The 12,722-nt window shown below is 33.3% G+C and overlaps 1 protein-coding gene across 2 annotated transcripts in view; it reads left to right on the top strand.

Moving 5' to 3' along the window:
• The first annotated feature begins 1,041 nt into the window (after positions 1-1,041).
• Positions 1,042-12,722, top strand: part of Sk2 (Sphingosine kinase 2) — a 31,258-nt gene continuing 19,577 nt past the window's right edge. Inside the window, exon 1 of one of the 2 annotated variants that reach the window (XM_088205083.1) lies at positions 1,042-1,973. In XM_088205083.1, coding sequence (XP_088061209.1) covers positions 1,099-1,973 — 875 coding nt within the window. In that variant the 5' untranslated portion in view covers positions 1,042-1,098. Of the gene's footprint in view, positions 1,974-2,954; positions 3,059-12,722 lie in introns of those variants that run through there. The other variant, XM_088205084.1, reaches the window with a different exon arrangement.

Below are 12,722 nucleotides of genomic sequence, written 5' to 3'. Positions count from 1 at the left end.
TAAAATGAGAGTAATAGTAATAGCAAAATAAAATAAATTATGGGAGTTCATTTATCTGGCATTTAAGAGATGGATGCAGGGTCGGCTTTGAAAATACGCAATTGATTCATTTGCATAAGGCCCCAAAGTAAATAACAAGGCGATGGCCATTCAGAATATTTATGGAGTTCATTGATCAATGCCTATTACATCCATAAATATTCTGAGTGGCGAATCAACAATCGATGCTGTCGAAAGTATTTCATGCGCGTATATTTAGTAAAATAAAAGTATAATTGAACGACAGGAAAACATTAAATTGTATAAACCGCAGAAATCAACGATTGAATTATTCGTGACTTTTGCCTCCAAAGATTTTCCTACATCGGCTTCGCTCAGCAGTACTCGTAATATTGGACAAAGACACACACTTATAACTTTTGTTCTGGTAATAAAATTATGCGTGAAACGAATTTTTATTCATAAAAATTGCTACTAATAAAAAACCTTCCTCACATACTTGGTGACATCTAATACCTTGTAGTTCTAATTTGGTAATTTGTAGTTCTAATAATAGTTTATTATTAAAATGTATTTTACTGATTCTACGGCTCAGTTTTTGACAGGTATTGCTACAATGTCTACTTATGTGTGTTAATTGTTACACTCCGCTGTAGGGCGTTGGTTTCGTGAATTCGCTCAGAATTAAAGCATAATTCTCATAGAACGGCTTTTAAAGGCCCGATGCGACTATTCCTTATACAGCTATCTGATAATCGTTTTGTATACGTTTGTGTGTTTGAATACGAGTAGACATATCGCATATGTAGGTATATATATGAAATATTATGTATAACAGCTATTACAACGCAATTATGAAGGTCATATTCATAATATATAAATACACATAAATTATTTTTAATTTTGATAAATACGCGTTTTGTTTAATTGAATTTTTCATGTGAATTTGGTAATCTTAAAAAGTTATAATTTGATAAAAAAAATGTACGAGATGTATCGGTTAATGGTCGATTAATTCGTCTGCGGACTGCTGTCAGATCTTGATCGTAAATAAACCGTAGCTCAGTTTGCGCGGCGCGCTTACGACGTGCGGACGGTATGCGCGCGTCCGCGTCCGCGGGGGCCGTCGAGCCCCCGCCCGAGTCTCCGCCTCAGAGCGTGCACCTCGAAGAGACGTTCTACGTCCTGAACAAGCGAAGCGCGGCCTTTCGAGTCAGACTGACGGACAAGGGGCTCAGCCTCAGGAGGGAAGGAGACGGGGCGTCGAAGGAGCGCTCGATTTCCGCTCGGGATATGGTCGGATGCAGGTGCTCCAGAGCCAAATCGAGCAAGAGAGGGGGCGCGTGCGCCTGCACTGCCCTCGGCCGCAAGAAAGGCGCCCCCTCAGCGGACGAGAACGAAGGCGACGACACCGAGCCCGAGTCTTCGGACGTCTCGGCTTATTTGTACGTGTACGCTTATAAATTGAAGAGAGGCGTTCGAGGAGGGCGCAGGGAGAGGAACACGCTGGCGCTCCGCTTCCGGTCCTTCGATCGCTTCGACGACAACCAAAGGGAGGCGCTCAAGTGGAGGCACGCGGTCAGGTGTCTGATCGAAGGTCGCCCCGTGTCGACGGCTGCACCCCCGGCCAAAGACGACCGACGCGTTCTAGTGCTGCTCAATCCGAAGTCGGGCTCCGGCAAAGCTCGAGAGCAGTTTCAGAAAACTGTGGCTCCTCTCTTCGCAGAGGCTGAGGTCTCGTACGACTTGCACGTCACCAAGAAAGCAGATTACGCCAGAGAGTTCGTCCGCGAGCACAATCTGTATCGCTGGAGGGGCATAGTCGCCGTAGGAGGAGACGGGATAGTTTACGAGATCCTCAACGGCCTGTTCGAAAGGTCCGATTGGAAGCAGGTGCTCGAGGAGCTGCCCCTGGGAGTCATTCCTTGCGGTTCCGGGAACGGCCTCGCCAGGACCATTTGCCACATCTATGAGTAATATATTTATTTATTACAAAAACACAGCGTTATTTTCACTATTTCCTTTGTGATCATGTGTGATATCACGGCCAATAGAGCCGTGACTTTTTGTCACCTGAGGTAAAAGGACAAATTTGCCCCCCTATATACCTTTTTTAAGTATAACCTATATATTTTTTCTTATTGAATTCACTGCGGTCCAATTTATTTAATAGCAAAAATTAGACTTCTTACCTATTATTTATATATAATTTAATTATGGTATACCCTGTACCCATTGTAATTCACACAACACCAATGGTTGTTTTTATGAATTTGATATATGAAACACTAAATACAGCCTTGGCCATAATAATGGGGCACCCCAATAAATGTGCTATATCTTTAAAAATCGTGAAAATATAAATAAAATACCGATTACTTTTTTGGCATACTGTCAACTAATGACTTGCAGGTAGATGGAGACAATTTTGGATTTGAAATTGTGTTGGGCAACATTTCCTTTTAATTTTGCTCATAAATGCTTCGTAGGATTTAGGTCTAGTGACTGTGTAAGCACTTCTAAAAGCGTTAGACCCTTTGACGCAAACTAACCCCTGCTTTTTAGCGAAGTATGACACGGGGCGTTTTCTTGCTGAAATCAGCTGGTAGCGTGGTCAATTAGAAAGGCTTAGAAATATTTTATAGTAGGAATCCAATAAAGTGGATTCCAACATTGAAATATAAATGTCACTATTCATACTACCCTCGCAAATATACAGATTTCCTACCCCTGCTGCTCCCATGCAATCCTAGACCGTAACGTTTCCGTCACAATATTTGATTTTGGGTACTAAGCAATCATCCACATATTATTCTCCAACTCTTCGACGCACCTGCACTATACCAAGGATTTAAACAAAATGTTTAAAAAAGTATGATTATTTTAAAAATTATTGCTTTAGAAATTTTTAATTAAAATATGTTTTTAATATTTTTTTTATATTAACCAATTTTAGTTTAAAATTATCTTAAAGTGGGATTCATCAGACAAAATGACTTTCGCAAAATCTTCAGAAGTCCAACCTCGAAGTCATGATACGTCTCTGTCTGCTCCTTCTGTGAGTAAATGTCACATATTTTATAATACACACACGAAATGTGTTTACGCCTCAAAAGTGAGCCACTCCGACGATCGATAACTAAAGGGAAGAACGCATTGTCTATCGTACATCCTTTCCACATAAAGAGTAGTTTTTAGCTGATGCTTATAAGTGATTAACGTCTCGGGACGGATCCGCTATTAGGTGGTCCGTGAAATATTTCCAATTATTAACGTAATTGTTTAGCTACGAGATTTCTTCTCCATTTTAATAAAAAAAAAATTTCGAGGCGAGTTTCGTTTGTTTGAAATGGTCGTTAGAATGACTACTTAATTATAACAAATTGTGGCGGTGGTCATCAAATTAAGTTGTTCATATATATTATATATACAATATAAGGTACTTAAATGCTTATTTTACTCTTGCGATACGAAACGCATAGTCCAATATTATAATGACGTACAATATTGATCTTTACGTTGCATTGGAATATGCAAATTAATAAATATAAAATTTTCAATTTTATGTTTCATTAGATCAGATTTAATTGGAAATTGAATAAATTTCTTATATATTTAAAAATATAGTATTATTTTATGGTAATACTGTATTAATCAACTCGTGTATTCCATATTAATAATAATGATTTCTAGTATCGTGAAATGGTTTTATAAAATATAGAAAACTGTAAAAGCGTTATGTTACATTATAATAAGATGTGTATCAGGAAAATTGATATTTTAATCTCGATTTAAATTTCGATTTTCCTGTTTCGTTTGGCGCACATTTTCACAAAGGTCGTTTAAAGTATTCGCCAGCTGGTCAATTGACACAAAAATTAATACAACAAATAGTAAATAAAGTGTAGGTGTAATTATTGACCATATTTAACCTTTATTGGATTTTTTTTTATTGAATCCTCTTCGGTCCAATTTATTTTAATTCAATAATCAAGCTTTTTACATATTATTTATATATAATTTATTTGGGGTAAACCATATACACGTTTCAGATGTTGGGACTACTACCTGATAATATAGGAATTTGATTTATGGGAATAATACATTTTTGATAAGCCATGCCTAGTCCACATCGCGACGATTTTTTTATCCTTTGATGCAAATACTACAATATATATTTTATTCCTAGTGTTAGACCCAATTGTACTAATTAAATATAATTTTTGAAAAAGTTAATTATCAGCAAGTAATATAATCGTGTAGAATTGACAGGTTGATCGAGTTTTATATGTTGGCATCACTATAAATCAGACAGCTGTCAATAATCACGCGTGTTCAAAGTATCAAATGCAGGGACGTCGTTTTAACTTTTTCCATGGGGACAAAGGTTGGTCAGTCAGTGAACATTTTTTTTAATATTTCGATTTCATAGTATTTTTAATTAAATGACATGTATTTTTACGACCAAGTTCAAGTTCAGTCTTTACGTTAAAAGCAATAAAATCGTACGCTCGGTTACCTAACTTTAATATTATATTAAGACTTTTTACAAGAATATTACGACTTACAATAAGTGAGAACCGAATGAAACAAATCTAAACTGAATTTTGTTTTGAATCTGAATAATAATTCCTTCTCTATATATATAATAATTTTTCTCTTGCTAAAAATTCAAAATCTAATGAAATTTCATACAGTTCTTTATATCTACATCTAAGTTATGTTATTAAAATATCTACCACTCCTTTCATTTCTACTGCAAATAAAAAAATATAATCATAAGGAACAGACTGTTGAGATCGATCATCTAATTTGAAAAGTTTACATTGTTTGTTTTCAAATTTTGTTGACAATTTCTCACTCCTATTTTTTTTTCCTAGATGGGGTCTCTCTTATTTGCTGTAAGAAATCAGATAATCCTTGTATTAAACGCGAAGTTTTAATTATGGTAATCGTTTTTGACTACAAGGATTTGTTTATTCTAGCAACTTTTTGCAATATTTAATTCCATGCAGATAGTGTACACAAACATTTAAAATTAATTTGTTTCAGTAAGCTCTTAATTTCGACTCTTTGTAAGGATTGTTTATTTTCTAAATCCATTTAAACGTTATATACTAATTGTATTTTCTGACCCAATTCCTTGATGACATTTGCTCTTAAGGCCCATCGTGTGTTTGTATGACCTTTCAAAGTTGTTTTTAATACAGACATTAGTTTATTCCATTTAGTAGTCAAATTCACAAAAAAACGTATAGATTCTACATAATATCAAATAATAAAAATTATAATATCAAGTAAAAAGAGTCGTCTTATACAATTGCGTTGCAATGCAATGAGTCTTTTTGGGGCACGTGAATTGTTTTATGAAATGAATGAACCATAATTATTTATTTCACATAAAAAATATTATTTTATGTTACACTCCTTGAACAGAAATAAATTTCAGGGTCAAAACTGTTTGGCTAGGTAAATAAATCGAAACATTCGCGGTTGATAGCATATCACCTAACAAAGTTTTTCCACCTGAAATTCTGTATATTATTGCATAATTATAAAGTAAAAACTTTACGATATATATAGATAAATTAGATAACATAGTAATCAAGAAATAACATCCATTAACGTACGAACATTTTTACCGGATGTTTGTCATTTTGGTATTTTCTTACCACTTGGAAAACCGCGATGATTCTCCCGATTAAGAAACTAGGAAAAGAACTAAAATTAGAATCAATTATCGCCTTATTAGTTTATTTTCGTAAAAATATTTAAAAAAATATTATTACACTTAAAAGAGTATCTGAGGAATAAAAGCACGAACGAAGAAATATGTTTTTTCATTCATAATATTTCGAATAAATTGAAATTGATTGCAATGGTTACAAATCAGTACCTTATAATTTAATAATATGTATGTTGTATAAAAGATTTATAATAAAAATCCACAAAAACATAACACGTACTTCACATAAATTTGCGACGCACACCTTTTTTTTAAATAAGTGTTAAATGATAATGAAGGGCGAGCCTTTCCAATTTTTGTTTCGTTTAACGAACGTATTCTGCGAGTTTCGGTCATAGTGGAAACCCGGGAATTTGTCCCCTCTCCCCCCCCCCTCTCTAGGCAGGCCTGTATGTGTATTAAGTTTCCATAATATTATTATTATGGAAAATTATTATTAAAATAGTCGAGGTCGAGCATATTAAAAAATAAAGATAATGATCTGGAACTTTCGTTGTACACTAATGTTTGTTGGCTTAGCACAGTAGTCGGCAAACTTATTAGCCAAAGAGCCAAATATTTACATTACAACGATTAAAAAAAAATTGAGAGCCAAATTTATTTATTAATTTAGCAAACCTTTATTATAATTTTCCAAATCAACACAAAGACGTTCAAATTTAGAGCTCCATATTTCCTTGTTTTTTAAATCCAGCGCGTAAATGCCGGTGGATATTTGTGCCAGAGCCGCACTTAAGGGGCCAAAGAGCCGCATGCGGCTCCGGAGCCGCACTTTGCCGACCTCTGGCTTAGCAGAAGTCAAGTTATTAGAAGACATAAAAAGTTTTATCTCTGATAGAGGTGATGGTTACCCACAGTAAGCAAACAATTATTTAATTTATCATTTTTAGCAGAATAGCTCAAAACTCAGCGATTGGAATCTTGAATTACAAGGCAAAGATAAATATTTATTAGATATGATAAGCTCAATAAAATATTTTCAACAACTTATAATATTGTTTAAAGTAAAATGCATTTTCCGTATAACATAAAACATAATGATATTCGAACTAAAAATGTTGAAAAACAATTTAAGGCTTGATTCGAAGATTTTGTCAAGATTGAAAATATCACACTATTTTTTTCAAATTCCTTTCAGAAAGATCTAATCTTTCAACAAGTCAAATCTTTACAATATTTAAAGCAAATCAGAATGAACTATAATTGATAATATTCAATCTTCAGAATGATTTATATTTAAAATTCAGAGGTTGAATTTCGAAATACATTAAAGATAAATACCTAATTCTTACAAATGGGATACAAAAATTAATCTCTTGTTTTGGCTCTATATATTTGGCTAAATCCGCAGTTTTTAACATTATAAAATTATTTATACAAAATTATTTGAGTGGTGAACATATTGCCAAATCAGGGCAGATCAACGGTCATAATATTTTATCTAATGTAGAACTAACTCTATTTCTATTTTTTTTATGAAATTATTTTAAATTGTTATTTTTATCTACTGAAATATTTAATAAGCATTTTTTATTTGTGAACTTATAAAAAAATATATTATTTATACCCTAAATAATTGGCAGATTGCGATGATTTTTAATAGAAAAAAGTAGATCGCCACTATCAGGCGCGTACGGTGAGATACATTCCCTTTTGCTCGCTCGCGTGAGAGTGAGTGAGAGATAAGGTCGTGCGTTACGTGCGTTCCATACGGCCACTTCTCACTCATTCTCGTCACTTAACACGCGAGCGAGCGAAAGAGAATGTATCTCACCATACGCGCCTGGCCACTACTAAAATGTTGGAATTATTCATCACGATATTAATCCTTGAGATTAGGAAAATCTTGGAAAACTTCATCTGTGATGATCAATCGAAATCACTAATTCTGATTCCCAAGACTATAGAAATTGAAAAACACTTGCGTCCACATGGGATTTGATCACCGAATTATTCTATCGTGCTGGTAATGATTTATAATATCAAGAAATTTAATTCAAAAAAATATATGCTTAATAAAAATGTAGGAAAATAATTTTGTGATTAATAATATTAGGCTTGATACTTGAGGAATTTTCCACCTCATTTCTCATTTATTCCTCAAACCAATTTTAAACTTGCTCTTTCTTTTTTTTTCTGTATGGTATAAAAAAAAATGCAAATAAGAAGTAGGAAATGTTATAAAAATCTTTAATGATTTCTTGCTAATATGCTGATATTAATTTTCTATTTTAATCAAATTACCATAATTCATTATTAAAATTATTTATCTTGCTTTATGATATTTAGTTTCGATTGACTTAATCCTGTTAAATAATTAAGTTTATGGATCAGTATAAAAGTTTTTATATATACTTTCTCTTGAAAAGATATTTGAGAAATTCCCTTTGAATCCTCTCGTACGTTTCTATACGTTAGATCAAGATTTTAAATACAAATGAGACAAATAGGAACGATCAAAAAAAACCTTCGACCTTCTATTGCATCCGCGTACTGCTAAATTATTTATTTTCGCATGGTTTCTGATTTAATTTATGGGGTGATAATTTATTATCAAATACTCGAATTCCTACATAATTTTCCGTTTCTAAATTTACACCTAACTGGTCGTTTTGTATAGAATTTTAATGACAAGAAGCTTTGAAGAATTTGCTATTACATTGTTTTTGAAGTGTTTTTCAGCCCTGTTTTTTTTTAACTAATGGTAAAGAGTAACACTTTTTTAAAACTACAGTTAATGGATTATAACTGTTTTAGTTTACCTGTAACCGTCATTATTTGTTTTGATATCAATTAAAAAATATTTTGTTGCTAAGTTGCAATCTGAATTGAATTTGTTATTTTGTGTTTTTTAAATTCAAGCTAGCAGCATTAATTGCATATTAACTTTTTATTCTGCAGACGATTTCTCTCCAGATTCTCAAATAGGAGTCCAGATATCAGCATGTTCCAATTTTAGCTTCTGCTAATTCTTCAATTTGTATCTATTTGAAATCTTGTAATTCCACAGTACTGTTGATTACAACATCCGAATACTTAATTATATTATTTGTCTGTTTTAAATTTTTAAATTGGCCGGCCAGTCGTTTCTTTGTTAGCTCGGGCATTGGTGAATGCTGACGTTTTAAGTTGTGTAAGCTGGAGACATTTATTTAACATATACATATATTAATTAAGTCCATACATAGCAGTGCGCACATTAATTTCCATAGTTACGTAGAAGTTTTTTATTATAAATATGGAATTAGAAAGCGGCTGCTTTATCGATTATCAATGGTTCGTCTCGGTCGATCAATACTCGGCGTAGCTCCGCTTTGTGCGAGTTCCCTGTTCTTAATATTTTATCCGTAAGGTTTAAAAAAATCTGTAGATTTGGCAATAATGTAATTTCGGAGAATTTTTAAAAACAGATTCTAGACATATTTTTTGATTTTATGTAAACTAAGATCTTTCAGGTTTTGACTCTGCAGCGAAAATATAAATTACCACATATATAGATAAATGTAGATGCCGATTTCTAGCTGTAGAATTTAAATGGCAAGTCGGAGATCTTTGCTGGAGTGTCGGACTGAATTATTGTCGGCTGTGATTTATCGCAATGTGTTCCTTTAACGATTTTGGACGATCCGCTGATGTGCTATGACTCCTTCATCTGCTCCTTCTGTGACTCAATGTCACATATTTTATAATGTTGGTTCGAGACAGCTCTAGCAAATCGTAGATGAGGATGTTTGTTGACCAATTGCATCGCTTCTTAGACACACGAAATGTGTTCACGCATTAAAAGTGAGCCACTCCGGCGATCGATAACTAAAGGGTAGAACGTATTGCCTATCGCACATCCTTTCCACATAAAGATTAGTTTTTAGCTGACGCTTATAAGTGATTAACGTCTCGGGACGGATCCGTGAAATATTTCCAATTATTAACGCAATTGTTACGATATCTCTTTTCCATTTTAGTAAAAGAAAACTTTCGAGTCGAGTTTCATTAATTCGAAATGGTCGTTAGAATGACCTCTCAATTATAACAAATTGTGGCGGTGGTCATCAAATTAAGTTGTTCATACATATACAATATAAAGTACATACCTAAATGCTTATACTCTTGCGATACGAAACGCACAGTCCAATGTTATAATGACGTACAATATTGATCTTCACGTTGCATTACAATATACAAATTAATAAATATAAAATTTTCAATTTTATGTTTCATTGGATCAGATTTAATTGGAAATTAAATGTACTTCTTATATATTTAAAAATATAGTATTATTTTATGATAATACTATATCAATCAAGTCGTTCAATTCCAGGTAAAATGACTAGGAATTACTGAATGTTTTACCGTAATATATTGATAGAAGTATCTCTAATGAAATAAAATACTGAAAAATTTATAATCAAATCGTTTAAAATGGCTTCAAAAAATAGAAAATATATTGGGTGTGACATAGGTGTCTTTGGACTGCAATGGTAAAATCATTTTGGGTATGATATACACACATGCCTTTGGACTTTTAAAGGTTAAAAATAGGAAGAAATCTAGAAATATATTTTTTTTCCAAATTGTGGTGCTTTTTAGGAACATGGTAGTTAGACGGTCTGTTTGGTAGCGTGCCTATGCACGATTTGATAAGGACAGGTCACTTGTCATGGAGAAAAAGTTTGGCGTGGAAAGGTGAAATTAAAAATTATGGGCGAGTCAGGATTTCGCGCTACGCGGACTAATGATTTCGCACTCAAAGTGAACTTTGCAAAATAAATTCAAATTAGGTTATATTCTACGTGTTATATGTATTTCCCATTATCATATATAAATATATACACATATGCATAAAACCACTTATATATTATACAGGATTTTGGCGCAATCACCATTAAACGCCTACGGTATCGAAGGTTATCGCGTTGTATTATCGATTTTGTTTGGATTACGATAAATACGTAACTTTATGTACTCTTACTGCAATTAAACGTCTCTGTTTTTATTTTCTTACTATTTATTTTTGATGTAGGGGCAATATAATGGTTAACGAGTAGCGCTTAATAATAACACAAAATAATGAACCAATAGCGAGAACGAACTGGCTTATGTGCTTCAACGTTTAACCTTTATTCTTTTCATTTCTGCCCTTTCGATATTACGAAATTATATGTACACAATCATTTGTTATTAAAAGCGACGCTATAATTTGATTTTGATGCGTTGCAAATCACATGGAAGAATATGATATAGCGAAATGTATAATGATATTTTTCCAATGCGGCACTGCGACATGCAATTTTCCGACATAGGCTCTAATACAGGGCTCGGCAACCTATGACCCGCGGGTCACCAAGTGACCCGTTTGATGATTTGAAGTGACCCATTTCAGTTCTGCAAATATAATTTTTTTAACGTGTTACGATGTCACGACTAGACCACATATATGGTTATTAGGACCAAAAATATTCACCGACCCGGATAGTCTTTTTAAGTCACATTTTAATTATTTTGACCCGCAGCCAAAAAAGGTTGCCGAGACCTGCTCTAATATGTATAGGATTCTTCATATGTATGTGGATGAAAAGAATGAATAAATTCGGCATTGAAGTTTGAGGGATTTTGCGGTAAATTCGAAATAGATTAAGATAACTAGTACTACCAGAATTAAAGAAGTATTTCATATTTAAAAAAATAATAACAGCATCTTCAAGCAATTTTATTTGCAAGTCCAACTCTGTGGATATCGTTCTATAAACCTGTTAAATACTAGTACAAATATGTCGATTGTTACTGAGTACACATACTAAATGATGGAACGATTTGAATTAGACATATGCGATTAATGTATTACTCATTTATTTGTATAGGTACAAATAAGTTTATCTTGCTTCTAAATGTCATCTCGGTCGATTCGGCGTAGCTCCGCGCTATACAAGTTCAACTGAATAAGTGAAGTTGTAGTCCTGGATGATGTTCCAGACTGAAATGTCCGAAGGAAGTGATTCAATACGCCAGTGTTCTGGCTTATATGCCTTTGAAAATTGGGGGAAGTCCAACGTCCCTATCAGCCTTCGTTCCATTGATTAGGGTGGAAATAGCCTCTTTGTTAACGTCCGATATATCTTATTAAACTGTATACATGCGTAACGGTGATTCTAAATCTGTAAAAATTGATAACGTCGTCTTTATATAGAATTAATCAGCAAGCGATTTGAAATTGTTAATAGATCGTCCACTCGGATACGTACTATCGTTTATTTACGCTGATGCGTAAAACATCATTTCTTATAAGATCCAGGGAAAGAAATCGATTGCTTTTTTGATAACCTATTAGCAAGTCCGACATTACGCAAATGTTCCTTTTTATTATGAGACGAATTTAGTTATATAATGCTTAATCTAATACCGGGGCTTTTTTGTCATGTAATGCGGTAGAACGGCGTTCCGGTACCTTTATTACGGTATTTTTAATGTTTTACTGAATACACGTGCGTAGCGGTTGACAATCTGCGGAACATTTTATTTTTTATTTTTACTTAAATATGACATTATTATTTTTATTTTCATTATTTTTAAGTGTAAAAGTTTTACTCCAAGTTTAAAAATAAAAGAAAATTCTATATATGCTCGTTACTGCGACGGTTTTATTGCTTTTGACGTGAATTTTTGCCTTCTGGGAAGTGATAATTGTTTTTGCGCTCCTATTAACCAAAATTCGGTTTGAATATACTTTGTTCAGCCCTCTTATATTAGAAGTCCATAGTAATATCGATTAGCATAGCTATCATATTTTTAAAACATAGTGTAGTATAAAGGCAGACAAACTAGGGAGCAATATGCGAGATGCGACGTCTGTCTGTACTTCTTCCGCTTATTTCCACCGAGAGTTGAGTTGAAGTTTGTATTTTAACCTAAAGAAAGTTCTTAAATTGTAATTAGAAAATTTACAAATTTAAAACAGCATATATGTAATTTCACTAGCGCT

Source organism: Plectrocnemia conspersa, unplaced genomic scaffold, assembly GCF_051122295.1.
Source record: "Plectrocnemia conspersa isolate PC_06_02 unplaced genomic scaffold, ASM5112229v1 ptg000002l, whole genome shotgun sequence".
Lineage (NCBI taxonomy): Eukaryota > Metazoa > Arthropoda > Insecta > Trichoptera > Polycentropodidae > Plectrocnemia > Plectrocnemia conspersa.
Note: the sequence above shows the minus strand (reverse complement) of the source record. Positions and strands in the feature narration are given on the sequence as shown.